The sequence below is a fragment of the Anomaloglossus baeobatrachus genome, chromosome 2 (genome assembly GCF_048569485.1).
Source record: "Anomaloglossus baeobatrachus isolate aAnoBae1 chromosome 2, aAnoBae1.hap1, whole genome shotgun sequence".
Lineage (NCBI taxonomy): Eukaryota > Metazoa > Chordata > Amphibia > Anura > Aromobatidae > Anomaloglossus > Anomaloglossus baeobatrachus.
Window position 1 is genome coordinate 396,780,276 of NC_134354.1, and position 15,310 is coordinate 396,795,585.

General features: G+C 47.4%; 1 protein-coding gene across 1 annotated transcript in view; it reads right to left on the bottom strand.

Moving 5' to 3' along the window:
- The window catches only part of AKIRIN1 (akirin 1), a 36,791-nt gene extending 35,287 nt beyond the window's left edge, over window positions 1-1,504 (bottom strand). The window contains exon 1 of the mRNA XM_075336071.1: window positions 1,123-1,504. Within this exon, the coding sequence (XP_075192186.1) occupies window positions 1,123-1,324 (202 nt within the window). The 5' untranslated portion in view covers window positions 1,325-1,504. The remainder of the gene's footprint in view (window positions 1-1,122) is intronic.
- Window positions 1,505-15,310: the final 13,806 nt, after the last annotated feature.

Here is a 15,310-nt window from a genome sequence, read left to right on the forward strand (position 1 = left end):
ACTGTGTAATGGCAGTGTCTGACTGTGCAGGGACATGGCCTCATCATACCACAGCTCCTGGTCAGGGGGATGCAAAAGAGTATAAAGACATTACAGCACGGGATCAAAGATGTTTTTTGTGTGAGGTAAAACATTTCCCTGTTAAGTGTTTTACCTCACAGAAAGAAGAGTTTGTGATCCCGTGTTGTAATGTCTAACTTTTTTACTTCCTGTTCCCAGAAGCTGTGGTATGATCAGACCATGTCCCTGTACAGTCAGGCACATACATTACACAGCATGGACACATATATAAGATCTCAGCACAGGGACATTTTATATAAACACATCCAATTATGGAAATTATTTCAATATCTATTGATTAAAATCGACTTTGTTCATAGGACAACCCTTTATAGTTGATACAATGCGTGACTAATGCCAGTGTGCACAATCTTTACTGAGGCCACCTGACCCCTTTACCCTGGCATAGATGGATTACAAGTGCAGTATGTGCTCAGCATAACCCTAGCCATTCACATTACATAGCTAGCCAGATGAACAATCATGAAGCAACCAGCTATCCCTTCCGACTCCCCCATACGCAGTAACGCTCTCCTTGGCAAATATATATATGTAGGGCCTCCGAAGCTCCCAGATAGTCCAATGGGTATGGGGGCCTTAGAGGGGGTATCCACCACAGGATAACCCCAGCGTAATCAATTCAGGTCCCCAGACACCATAAAGCTCATGGACACCTCGTGACGTCAGCATTGCTGCAGCCTTGGATATTTCATCACCGCACATGATTGACAACGTCAGGTCACCGCTGGGACCGGGGCTGTGCGGAGGTGTATACGGGGAGTGACCCCTCTAACCCGCAGCTAATAATCCACATTCACTATTTTGCAAAACAATAAAAGAAACAACAAAAAGGCAGCCCAGTGCTATCAGCCGTGTCCCAAGGAGGTAGCCTTAACCCTTCCAGCCCTGGTCTACCATGCCAAAAGGTCCATGGTGAGGCGCCCCAGGGGCAGAAAGGCGACAGACACCAGCCGTCCACGGTACCGGGCCAGGATGCCGGACGGGAGCCCCGCCAGTGTCCCCGGCCTCACACAATAAGCACAGCCATGGCAGCGGACATACCCGGGGTCAGCCTGCAGTCGCCTCCCAGCTGCGGCAGTGGGGATGGCTGTCCGGCCGGGCTCTCCTGCCTGAGGCCGCACCTCTGGGGGGAAGGGGTGGCCGGAGATCCGGGGAGCGGGGTGCACCGACGCCGCTTAGGGGACTGTGGGCTCAGCAAGGCCTCAAACTCCATTGAGCGTTTTAACGTCGCTCCGCAAGCCATCTTGTCCTCTCCGTATAGATCCGCTGAGTCCGGGGAATGGCCGCTGAGGGGTAGACTAGGCGCAGCCGGCGGAGACCTTCACCCTGCGGCTTCCTCTCGGTTAACTTCACACCACAGCAATGGCGGACTCCGTAGCGTCTAGATAGGAGTTGATTTCTTGAGTGAATGACGTCACCGGAAGGGGCGGGGCCTCATCAGAGCCGTTCAGATCTGTTACCAGGAAGCAGCAGTGTGCAGACAGAAAAAACGTTATTTTTCTTTTTCCACGTGGGCATGGAGTTGTTTATGATAGAAGTGGGGGTTTGGGGGTAAAACCCCCAGATTGAAGGGGGCTGTAGGGGGCGAAGCCCCCCTTGCATGAATATAGTGGATGGGAGGCAATATCGCCACGCCCACCAACCAAGCTAATCACGCCCACTAACCTGGAAGGAGCCCATACATTTTAGGCTTAACCGTGGTGTCTCCTATCACTATTTTGGGTTGCATTGTGGGGGTCTTGTACAGGACAAGGGGCGATGTTGCATGTTGTGGGGGGTCTTGCACAGGGCAGGGGACAATGTTGCATGTTGTGGGGGATCTTGCACAGGGCAGGGGACAATGTTGCATGTTGGGGGTCTTGCACAGGGCAGGGGACCATGTTGCATGTTGTGGGGGGTCTTGCACAGTGCAGGGGACAATGGTGCATGTTGTGGGGGGTCTTGCACAGGGCAGGGAACGATGTTGCATGTTGTGGGGGGTCTTGCACAGGGAAGGGGACGATGTTGCATGTTGTGGGGGGTCTTGCACAGGGAAGGGGACGATGTTGCATGTTGTGGGGGGTCTTGCACAGGGCAGGGGACGATGTTGCATGTTGTGGGGGGTCTTGCACAGCGCAGGGGACGATGTTGCATGTTGTGGGGGTCTTGCACAGCGCAGGGGACGATGTTGCATGTTGTGGGGGATCTTGCACAGGGCAGGGGACAATGTTGCATGTTGGGGGTCTTGCACAGGGCAGGGGACCATGTTGCATGTTGTGGGGGGTCTTGCACAGTGCAGGGGACAATGGTGCATGTTGTGGGGGGTCTTGCACAGGGCAGGGGACGATGTTGCATGTTGTGGGGGGTCTTGCACAGGGAAGGGGACGATGTTGCATGTTGTGGGGGGTCTTGCACAGGGAAGGGGACGATGTTGCATGTTGTGGGGGGTCTTGCACAGGGCAGGGGACGATGTTGCATGTTGTGGGGGGTCTTGCACATGGCAGGGGACAATGGTGCATGTTGTGGGGGGTCTTGCACAGGGCAGGAGACGATGTTGCATGTTGTGGGGGGTCTTGCACAGTGCAGGGGACAATGGTGCATGTTGTGGGGGGTCTTGCACATGGCAGGGGACAATGTTGCATGTTGGGGGTCTTGCACAGGGCAGGGGACGATGTTGCATGTTGTGGGGGGTCTTGCACAGGGCAGGGGACGATGTTGCATGTTGTGGGGGGTCTTGCACATGGCAGGGGACAATGTTGCATGTTGGGGGTCTTGCACAGGGCAGGGGACGATGTTGCATGTTGTTGGGGGTCTTGGAGAGGCGATGTTGCATGTTGGGGGGTCTTGGAGGGGGCATTGTTGCATGTTGTGGAGGGCCTTGCACAGTGCAGGGGGCGATGTTGCATGTTGGGGGGGTCTTGCAGGGGGCGATGTTTCATGTTGGGGGGGTCTTGCAGGGGGCGATGTTGGGGGGGGGGGTCTTGCAGGGGGCAATGTTACTTATGTGAAGCTGCATGCGGTAAGGGTCAGTTTTTAAGTTGGGGCTGTGCAGGAAATTATTATTATAGCGCCATTTATTCCATGGCGCTTTACATGTGAAAAGGGGCACACATAATAGGGACAAGTACAATACTCATGACCAATACAAGGCACAGACTGGCACAGGAGGGGAGAGGACCCTGCCTGTGAGGACTCACAGTCTACAGGGTATGTTGAGGATAGACCCATCTCTTCCAACAAGCCTACAACCTACAATAACCCTCAGTCCAGTAGACTACTGTACAACCAGCTCTGTCCTCACCTATTGTACCCTCACCCATTCCCTGTAGACTGTGAGCCCTCGCGGGCAGGGTCCTCTCTCCTCCTATACCAGTCTGTTTTGTACTGTTAATGATTGTTGTACGTATACCCTCTTTCATTGTAAAGCGCCATGGAATAAATGGCGCTATAATAATAAATAATAATAATACAGTAGCTAAAGGTGGAGGTGGTCGTGTGGCGCTATAGAGGACTGAGGGTTACTGCACGTTGTAGGTTTGTCAGAAGAGGTGGGTCTTCAGGTTCCTTTTGAAGCTTGTCATGGTAGGTGAGAGTCTGATGTGTTGGGGCAGAGCATTCCAGAGTATGGGGGAGGCACAGGAGAAATCTTGAATGCGATTGGGAAAGAGATGAGAGGGGAGTAGAAAAGGAGATCTTGTGAGGATCGAAGGTTACGTGCAGGTAAGTACTGGGAGATTAGGTCACAGATGTAAGGAGGAGACAGGTTGTGGATGATTTTGTAGGTCATGGTGAGGGTTTTGAACTGGAGTCTTTGGGCAGTGGAAAGCCAGTGAAGGGATTGGCAGAGAGGAGAGGTTGGGGAGTAGCGGGGGGACAGGTGGATTAGTCAGGTAGCATAGTTTAGAATAGATTGTAGGGGTATGAGACTGTTAGAAGGGAGGCCACTGAGCAGGAGGTTGCAATAGTCCAGACTGGAGATAATAGGGCATGCAGTAGTGTTTTTTCAGCTTCTTGGGAAAGAAATGTACGAATCGGAGTAATATTTTTGAGTTGAAGGCAGCAGGAGGTAGAGAGGGCTTGGATGTGTGGCTTGAAGGAGAGAGCAGAGTCTAGAGTTACTCCCAGGCAGCGAGCACGTGGGACTGGGAAAAGTGAGCAGCCATTGACTTTGATGGATAGGTGAGTTGGAGGGGTTGAGTGAGGATGATGAATTCTGTTTTGTCCATGTTCAATTTTAGAAATCGAGCAGAGAAAAAGGATAAAATAGCAAAAAGACATTGTGGGATTCTGGTTAGTAAAGACGCGATGTCAGGTCCAGAGAGGTAGATCTGCGTATTATCAGCATAGAGGTGATACTGAAAGCCGTGGGACTCTATGAGCTGTCCCAGGCCGAAGGTGTAGATGGAGAACAGCAGGGGTCCAAGAACTGAACCTTGGGGGACACAGACAGATAGGGGGTGAGATGAGGAAGTGGTGTGAGAGTGGGGGAAGCTGAAAGTTCGGTCGGTTAGGTATGAGGAGATCCAAGCTAGGGCCAAGTCTGTGATGCTCAAAGGCGAGAGAATCTGTAGTAGAAGGGAATGGTCTACTGTGTCGAAGGCAGAGGACAGGTCTCGGAGGAGGAGGACAGAGTAGTGTCACTTGACTTTGGCGGTTAGTAGGTCATTCCTAACTTTAGTTAGGACAGTTTCAGTGGAATGATGTGGTCGGAAGCCAGATTGTAACCCATCAAAGAGTGAGCAGGAGGAGAAGTGGGAGGACAGTTCAAGATGGACATGTTCCAGTAATTTTGAGGCATATGGGAGAAGTGATATGGGACGATAGTTTGACACAGAGGAAGGGTATGATGGAGGCGTGTTTAAAGCAAGAAGGGAATACACCAGTTGTTAGTGATAGGTTGAAGAGATGGGTTAGGGTTGGAAAGACTGGTGAAGTTGGGAATGAGGTGGGACAGGAACGGGTCAAGTGCACAGGTGGTGAGATGTGTTCTTGAGAGTAGAGAGGAAAGATGATCTTCTGTCATGGTGGAGGAATTGAATTTGGAGAAAGAGGGCTGAGTAGTTATGAGGAGGGGCTATGGGGATTGGGCGCTAAAGCTTGCTCTGGTGTTGTCAATTTTCTGCTTGAAGAAAGAGGCAAAGTCTTCAGCTGAGATGAGAAGAGAGAGAGGTGGTGCTGGGGGACAAAGGAGAGAGTTGAAAGTGTTGAATAGCTGTTTAGGGTTGTGAGATAGGGAGGATTTGAGGGATGAGAAGTAGGTTTGTTTTGCAGCAGTGAGTGCAGACTTAAAAGTGGTGAGGGATGTTTGTATGTGATACAGTGCCCGGTGAAGTGAGACCTCTTCAATCTGCACTGGGCAAACCTGGAAGCCCGCTTCAGTCTTTTAGTCTGGCTCGTGTGCCAAGGTTGCCTGTTGATTGTGCGGGTTTTGGTATGTGTGAGGGGGCGGCTGATTCAAGAGCTGCAGAGATTGTGGTGGTATAGAAAGTGTCAGCAGCATCTGCGTCATGTAAAGAAGCAATATCTGCAAGAGGGAGAAGGGACTGAGAAAGTGAATGTAAATCAAGGGTTTGAGATTTCTGCGTGGGTATGAAAGTTTGTGGAGGGGGGGGTTGTGTACTTGGAGAAGGATAGGAAGAGAATGTTAGTAGGTTGGGTCAGACAGTGGGAGTGCTGAGTTTGAGAGGTTAGATAGGAAACAGAAACGAGTGAAGAAGAGGTACAGCATGTGGCCATCTTTGTGAGTAGCTGCAGAGGACCATTGGGTGAGGACGAAAGAGGAAGTGAGTGTTAGAAGTTTAGAGACAGATGAATGGGACGTGTCAATGGGGATGTTAAAGTCACCAATGATGATGGAGGGAATGTCAGTGGAAAGGAAATGTAGTAGCCAGGTGGTGAAGTGGTTGAGAAAGGTGGTGGCCGGCCCAGGAGGGTGGTAAATGACAGCCGGTTGCAGTGGGAATAGATGCGGACGGACTGCACTTCAAAAGAGGGGAGAGTAACGGAGGGTGGCAGTCGGAGTGTTGTGAAGGAGCATTTTTTCTGACAGGAGAAAACTAACTCCTCCACCATGTTTGTTACTGGGGCATGGGGTGTGAGACAGATGGAGACCACCATAAGAACGTGCAGCAGGAGAGGTTGTATCAAAGGGGGTGAGATAATTTTCAGTAATAACGAGGAAGGAGAATTTATTAGTGATGAAAAGATCATGGATGTAGGAAATTTTATTGCAAACAGAGCGAGCGTTCCATAGAGCTCCTGTTAGTGGGACTGGGGGAGCGGGGGCTGGGTGAATGGGTATAAGTTTAGAAGGGTTGTGAAAATTTCTCATAGATTGTGTATGGCAGTTAAAAGTGACAATGGAGATGTGATGAGGAGGACAAGGATTTGGAGAGATATCCCCAGAAATGAGGAGAAGCAGAGAGAGTGTTAGGCTGGAAACACATCTATGCGAGTAAAATCGGTCCGACTGGGTTGAAAAAAAACTCGGCTGATTTTAGTTCACGTTAGGTCCGAGTGCAACGCAAGTGCGATGCTTTTTCTGAATAAATTAATGATTTTACTAGCGTGTGTAATGCGTGTGTAATGCGTGTGTAATGCGTGTGTAATGCGTATTTTTTACTATGTCATCTGCCATTCAGCTCTGCTACATGGCCGCTGACAGCAGACACAGAACAGCCATGTAGCAGAGCTGAATGGCAGATGACAGCAGACACAGACAGAGCCGCACGATCAGAATGAACTCGGGTGAACTTCACCCGACTTCATTGTCATGCTGCGGCTCTGTCTGTGCCGCGTCCTGATTAGCGGTCACCCGTGAAGGGCTCACCGGTGACCGCTAATCCCCCGAGTGACTGAAGTTAGCAGCCCTCTCTCAGTTATGGTATACAAGAGAAAAAGAAAATGTGCAACAAGTGGGATCACCAGAAATGACCATGTAATATCATTTTATTAATCAAAAAGGACATACAAACACACAGATGTTCATTAAAAACAATTAAAAAAGCAAAAAAGCTTGTACATACATTTGGTGCCAATAATATGAGCCACCAAAATACACCCCACCCTCTCAGCAAGCCAAAGAGAAACCCCACATAATAAGTCAGAGTAAGTGTGATAGCCAAAAAAACCTTGTTCAATCAATAACAGGCAGTGAACACGGCATGCTAAATGAGACAATAGCAGGCAGAAGGACAATTGCTGCATACAAATACCTCAAAGCCGCATGAAAATAATCTGCCCTGAAAACAAATGTCTGGAACCAGTATAAGGCAAATCACATACCCAGGAGTCCTGCACGGGGTAAATGGCAAAGCAAATATCATGAGAAGGGTGGGGTGGAAACCCCACGCGTATCGCTACAAGGAGTTGTAGCTTCCTCAGGGGAAAGTGAGGCACACTATGGTAGGTATGTCTTAAATAGCCATTATAATCAAAGAAGATTACTTACCAGCATGGGCAAGGAGGAGGAGGGAGAGGTCGCTATGCAACCTGAAGATGCCGATGGGCGCCGCCATTGTGAGTCATGTGATCAAATCATGTGGTACCTTTTTTTTCTTTTTTTTTTTTTTTTTCTTTCTTCCCTTTCCCCTTTTTTTTTTTTTCTTTTTTCCTTTTGTGCAGACAAGCGTCACAGCCCAATTGCAAGCTCCAATGCCAGGTCGCTATGCAACCTGAAGACGCCGATGGGCGCCGCCATTGTGAATCATGTGATCAAATCATGTGGTCCCTTTTTGCAGGCAAACGTCACAGCCCGAACGCAGGCGCAGTGATATCAGCGCCACAAGCACGATTAGCAATCCCTTAGTATAGTGAAATAAGTATACAAAAGACATATATATTGTACACTATGCATGCGAAACAGGTAGTGCATATGTGCTAGATGAATAACGCAAGTCACTTTGTATATACGGAAATCCACATGAATCTGCGCGTGCGCAGTTTCAGTAAGAGATCCCCGAAAAGACATTTCAAGTGCAGGGATTAAAAAAAAAAAAAACCTGACAGCACAGAGGTAACACTCAAGTTACCACTAGAGTAACATTGAGTGTTAATCCATCATACGGGTACCTATGTTATGCACACACAATGCTGATATGTCACGCACAAACACTTGTGGCCTGCATCACGTGTCTATATGACACCATGCCAAAAACAGTGCTTCTCATCGCGCATGCGCCGAGACATCAGCAATGTCCCATTCAAAAGCAGAGAAATGATCTCAGTGGGCAGCACAGCCCATTAAGGCCAGTATAACTGAATAACAAGAACTCAAGCATTCACAATCTGTGCGCACAGAACCACACGCATACATCCAATAAAGATTGAATATGGATACTGTTACCGAAAAATATTTATCTCACCACTTAATGCGCATGCGCTATGTAAATGCATACTAGCATAGAGGAATCTGTTGCCCAAAATACGGGCCTACAGGGAAACCACACAGCCATTGTATGAATTTGTCACAGAAAAAAGTCTTTGTTCAGAGGACATAACAGAAAACAGTACAGGTACACGAACCCCCATCCCAGATTAGCACAAAAATAGACCTATGTGCTTGGATGACACAAGCACATAGTCTGAATACATGAAGTAGGTAATATGCATATGAAGGACCATAAGGGAACCAAGAAGACCAAATTATTAATACAAAAAGCCCCACTAGAGGGTTGGTAACCTACAAGGGGGCTAGCCAGAAACCGCCTCGGAATTACAAGCAGGTCATGAGACCAAACTGAGCAAGCAAAAGGGTGTGTTCTGGTCACCCATACAGGTATAGCATGTTCACATGATATATAAGTGTCCAAAAAAAGGGGGATTGCCAGGTAGAGATAATGTCCAAATAAATGGCAGAGTCCCATTGAGGCGGGTCTTCCAGAAGTGGTCAGCAACTTGAATGTATCCATCACCGAAAGGTAGACAAAAGAACGCTTCAGATCATAGTTCGGGTAATCCCACAGCTCCAAAGACCAAGAAAGAAGGAAGAGCCCAGAAGGACGGACTCCAGTCTGCACGTCACTGGACATCAAGGAACGGACGTCCAAAAGTGATTATTTGTGTGTACATAAATTCTTCACGAGCTGTAGTCAACAGACCCTGTTCAGGGCAAATGGAGCCAAGCCCACATGGTCAGAACCCTGGAATGTTAAAAAGGTAAATACATAATCAAGATTGTATCCACACCAAAGAGTGGGGAGGTTGGAAGAGGGGGGGGGGGAAGGGGTTTGGGGAAGAGAAAGGGGTGGAAGGCCAGACCCACCAAAAATACTGGTGTAAATGTGATGAGGCTCTCACAAATCCCCAAGTGAATGGGATGCCACATCCAACTGGGAATATCCCATGTAATTGGTGCAGGCCAAGCATTTACTTCTTGTAGAAGCCGGTGAACAAAAGTTCCTCATTCAATCCCTGGGGGGAGAGACTCTGAAGTTGGTATATCCATCTCGCTTCCCTTCTCAATAATTCGTCAGATACCCTACCCCCCCTGATGTTCATTAGAACATGATCCAATACCAGGATCTGGACCTTGCGAAACGAGCAACCATGTGAGTCAAGGAAGTGTTTAGCCACAGAGGAAATGGGCTTACCTTGAGCTTGATCTTTTTGTGCTCGACCGATGTCAGAAAAATGGTGCTGGACCCTGCGGCGAAGCTCCTGTGTGGTCTGTCCGACATAAAGTTTTGGACACTCGCAAATCAGGAGATACACAACATTCCTACTTCGACAGTTTGAGTAAAATTTGGTGGTGATGGTTCCTGGAAAAACACCAATGCGAACACAACTGTCAGCAACAAGAAAAGGGCAAATTGTGCAGTCCCCACACGGGAAAGACCCAACAAGTTTGTGTCCCCGACCCAAAGGAATAGTGGGTCTCTTAAAATGGCTAGAAGAAAGCATATCCTTCAAATTCATCGCACGTTTTGCGGTCAATTTGGGATGGGCGCTGATAAATGGAGTCAACCTGGGCTCACTAAGGAGGATATTCCAATTTTTTGTAAGAACCTGTCGTACCTTATCCCAATGGTTGTTATATGTGGTCACCAGGTTTATAGTACCCATCTCAGTTCTCAGTCTGCCCCGAAACGTGTCGGACCGTGGAGTGTTGGCTGAGTGTTGGAAGGCTTTAGAAACAACCTTGCGTGGGTATCCTCTCTTGATAAATCGCGTTGTCAAATCTTGTGCCTCATTCCTGAAGGTGGTGACATCAGTACAATTGCGGCGTACTCGCAAAAACTGCCCCTTGGGTATCCCGTCTCGCACATGTCTCGGATGAAAAGAGGAATAATGTAACACACTGTTGGTAGCCGTCTGTTTCCGGAACAGGGATGTTGTAATATGGTTATTCTCCAACATAACCCTCAAATCAAGGAATTCCACCATTGTTGTTGATATACTTGCAGAAAGTCGGATGTGCCACGGGTTCTCATTCAGCTGGGCAATAAAATCTTCACAAGACGCACGGTCACCTGTCCAGAGAAAGAGAACATCGTCGATGTATCTAAACCAGTTTGACACGTGCCTCTGGAACAAAGCGATGGGCGCCACCTGTGTCTCCTCCCACCAACCCAAAAACAGGTTGGCGTAGGAGGGGGCACAGCGGGCACCCATCGCGGTCCCAGACGCTTGTTTATAGAAAACACGATCGAACACGAAAAAACTATTTTGTAAAACAAAATGTAACAGTTCAAGAAGAAACGAATCGTGTTTTCTATCACCTGTAGAGCGACGATCCAGAAAGTAGGTGACCGCTTGAATTCCCAAATCGTGTTCAATGCACGTGTATAGCGACTCGATGTCCATGGTGACCAAGAGTGTACCAGCCTGTACCTCCACCTGTTCGAGTTGGGTGATCAAGTGCGACGAATCTCGGACGTATGAATCCAAAGTAAGGACATATGGCTGCAAATAAAAGTCCACATAAATACACGGACGTTCATATATGCCCCCTATGCCGGATACTATGGGCCTCCCCGGAGGGTCCACCAAAGACTTGTGTACCTTTGGGAGCATATAGAACGTCGGCGTTGTAGGGTGGCGTGTGGTGAGAAAATCCCTCTCACGTTTTGAAATTATACCAAGATCAAAGGCACGTACAAGAAGTTTGTCCAATTTCACCTTAAAGGCATCAGTGGGATCTGATGGAAGAATTGCATAATTGATTCGATTGCCCAACTGTCTGTGGGCCTCTTTCAGATATAATTCAACGGGCCACAACACCACGTTGCCGCCCTTATCCGCTTCACGGATAATGAATGTGTTGTTTTTTCTCAGATTAGACAAAGCCCTTTGTTCAGCCTTATTAAGGTTGTTTTGTTGGAATGGTATCACCTTAAGGGCCTGTATATCACGGCACATGGCTTCAAAGAAAATCTGGATTGCCGGAAACAAGGAAAATGAGGGTGTGGCCTGAGAGGGAAGCCTAGATGGAAATGGCAGTTTCTTACCTCCGAAGGAATCGCCCTCTTCCAAAAGTTCCATAAGGTCTCGAAATACCTGCCTATCCTCCGCAGGCAAGGTGTCGATGACCCCAGGCTGATGATACATCAGTTTAAACACCATTTGCCTGCAGAATAGATACACATCCTTCGTGAGCTCAAATTTGTCCAATGCCTTGGTGGGTGAAAAGGAGAGACCTTTAGAAAGAAGACTCACTTCAATCTCAGATAAAGGATATTCAGTTAGATTTATTATTTGTAAGTTACCTTGTGAGTCCTGCTCCAGATCCCTGGAACCATGGTCAATCTCCATCACCACCTCTTCCTGTTCCTTGTGGTTCTGTTGGTTGTTGGGGGCCCTTGTCTCCCACGGGTCTGATATACCGACCTCCCTGTTGTGCTTGGCAGGTTTGCGTCTCCCTCGTCTGGTGGGCCTTCCCTGTCGCTGACGTCCGACGACAAAAAATCACTGGAAGATAACTCCCTGGTCGTGACATTATGTGCAGTTTGTCCCATCGTGACAGCCCTGCGAAACCTCTGATTGCCATGATGTGACCAACGAAATGCTGCACCACTTTCAAAGTCCTTTTTGTCCCTAAGAAATTTCTGTTTTTTACCCCTGATGATGTCCTTCTCGTATCTATCAATGGACTCTTTAAGTTTTTGTTGAAAGGGAAGAACCTGATTATTCAGATCAAAAGTTCTCAGTTTGGTTTCACAAGCCCTGATTTTATCCTTAATCGTACTCAGTAAGGTTTTATCATGCTCAATTAACATATTCAAAATGATATCTGAGCACTTCAAAAGGCCGGCTTCCCAAACCCCCTTAAATCCAGCGTCAGGTTCCCATGCGGGAAAAATCTGCACCCTCAAGCCCCTCGGTGCAAACCCCATTTTGAGATATTCCTCTAGAGTTTTAATATTCCACCATGTTTTAGTCACAGCTTTATGCAAATTGGTGAGCTCCGTGGAAAGCTGTTGAAAAGAATCCTGTACCACAACCTCAGCTGCGGATCCAAACAGATCACCAGACTGATTACTCCATGCGGCCTCCCTGGCCTCCAAATCCATGCTGTATATGAATAATAATAATCAACAAATCCGTATACTGTGCCACACTCCCAGAATTGAAGGGAAAGCCTTCTCTAACACAATCGTAGTAAACAAGACAGGCGGGAGGGCACCAAAGATAATGAAAAAAATATATAAAGATGGGATCACAACCACTAGCACATTCAAAGCAAACAGTTATGGTATACAAGAGAAAAAGAAAATGTGCAACAAGTGGGATCACCAGAAATGACCATGTAATATCATTTTATTAATCAAAAAGGACATACAAACACACAGATGTTCATTAAAAACAATTAAAAAAGCAAAAAAGCTTGTACATACATTTGGTGCCAATAATATGAGCCACCAAAATACACCCCACCCTCTCAGCAAGCCAAAGAGAAACCCCACATAATAAGTCAGAGTAAGTGTGATAGCCAAAAAAACCTTGTTCAATCAATAACAGGCAGTGAACACGGCATGCTAAATGAGACAATAGCAGGCAGAAGGACAATTGCTGCATACAAATACCTCAAAGCCGCATGAAAATAATCTGCCCTGAAAACAAATGTCTGGAACCAGTATAAGGCAAATCACATACCCAGGGGTCCTGCACGGGGTAAATGGCAAAGCAAATATCATGAGAAGGGTGGGGTGGAAACCCCACGCGTATCGCTACAAGGAGTTGTAGCTTCCTCAGGGGAAAGTGAGGCACACTATGGTAGGTATGTCTTAAATAGCCATTATAATCAAAGAAGATTGCTTACCAGCATGGGCAAGGAGGAGGAGGGAGAGGTCGCTATGCAACCTGAAGATGCCGATGGGCGCCGCCATTGTGAGTCATGTGATCAAATCACGTGGTACCTTTTTTTCTTTTTTTTTTTTTTTTCTTTCTTCCCTTTCCCCTTTTTTTTTTTTTCTTTTTTCCTTTTGTGCAGACAAGCGTCACAGCCCAATTGCAAGCTCCAATGCCAGGTCGCTATGCAACCTGAAGACGCCGATGGGCGCCGCCATTGTGAATCATGTGATCAAATCATGTGGTCCCTTTTTGCAGGCAAACGTCACAGCCCGAACGCAGGCGCAGTGATATCAGCGCCACAAGCACTATTAGCAATCCCTTAGTATAGTGAAATAAGTATACAAAAGACATATATATTGTACACTATGCATGCGAAACAGGTAGTGCATATGTGCTAGATGAATAACGCAAGTCACTTTGTATATACGGAAATCCACATGAATCTGCGCGTGCGCAGTTTCAGTAAGAGATCCCCGAAGGGACATTTCAAGTGCAGGGATTAAAAAAAAAAAAAACAAACCTGACAGCACAGAGGTAACACTCAAGTTACCACTAGAGTAACATTGAGTGTTAATCCATCATACGGGTACCTATGTTATGCACACACAATGCTGATATGTCACGCACAAACACTTGTGGCCTGCATCACGTGTCTATATGACACCATGCCAAAAACAGTGCTTCTCATCGCGCATGCGCCGAGACATCAGCAATGTCCCATTCAAAAGCAGAGAAATGATCTCAGTGGGCAGCACAGCCCATTAAGGCCAGTATAACTGAATAACAAGAACTCAAGCATTCACAATCTGTGCGCACAGAACCACACGCATACATCCAATAAAGATTGAATATGGATACTGTTACCGAAAAATATTTATCTCACCACTTAATGGGCATGCGCTATGTAAATGCATACTAGCATAGAGGAATCTGTTGCCCAAAATACGGGCCTACAGGGAAACCACACAGCCATTGTATGAATTTGTCACAGAAAAAAGTCTTTGTTCAGAGGACATAACAGAAAACAGTACAGGTACACGAACCCCCATCCCAGATTAGCACAAAAATAGACCTATGTGCTTGGATGACACAAGCACATAGTCTGAATACATGAAGTAGGTAATATGCATATGAAGGACCATAAGGGAACCAAGAAGACCAAATTATTAATACAGAAAGCCCCACTAGAGGGTTGGTAACCTACAAGGGGGCTAGCCAGAAACCGCCTCGGAATTACAAGCAGGTCATGAGACCAAACTGAGCAAGCAAAAGGGTGTGTTCTGGTCACCCATACAGGTATAGCATGTTCACATGATATATAAGTGTCCAAAAAAAGGGGGATTGCCAGGTAGAGATAATGTCCAAATAAATGGCAGAGTCCCATTGAGGCGGGTCTTCCAGAAGTGGTCAGCAACTTGAATGTATCCATCACCGAAAGGTAGACAAAAGAACGCTTCAGATCATAGTTCGGGTAATCCCACAGCTCCAAAGACCAAGAAAGAAGGAAGAGCCCAGAAGGACGGACTCCAGTCTGCACGTCACTGGACATCAAGGAACGGACGTCCAAAAGTGATTATTTGTGTGTACATAAATTCTTCACGAGCTGTAGTCAACAGACCCTGTTCAGGGCAAATGGAGCCAAGCCCACATGGTCAGAACCCTGGAATGTTAAAAAGGTAAATACATAATCAAGATTGTATCCACACCAAAGAGTGGGGAGGTGGGAAGAGGGGGGGGGAGGGGGGGGAGAGGGGGGGGGGGAGAGAAAGGGGTGGAAGGCCAGACCCACCAAAAATACTGGTGTAAATGTGATGAGGCTCTCACAAATCCCCAAGTGAATGGGATGCCACATCCAACTGGGAATATCCCATGTAATTGGTGCAGGCCAAGCATTTACTTCTTGTAGAAGCCAGTGAACAAAAGTTCCTCATTCAATCCCTGGGGGGAGAGACTCTGAAGT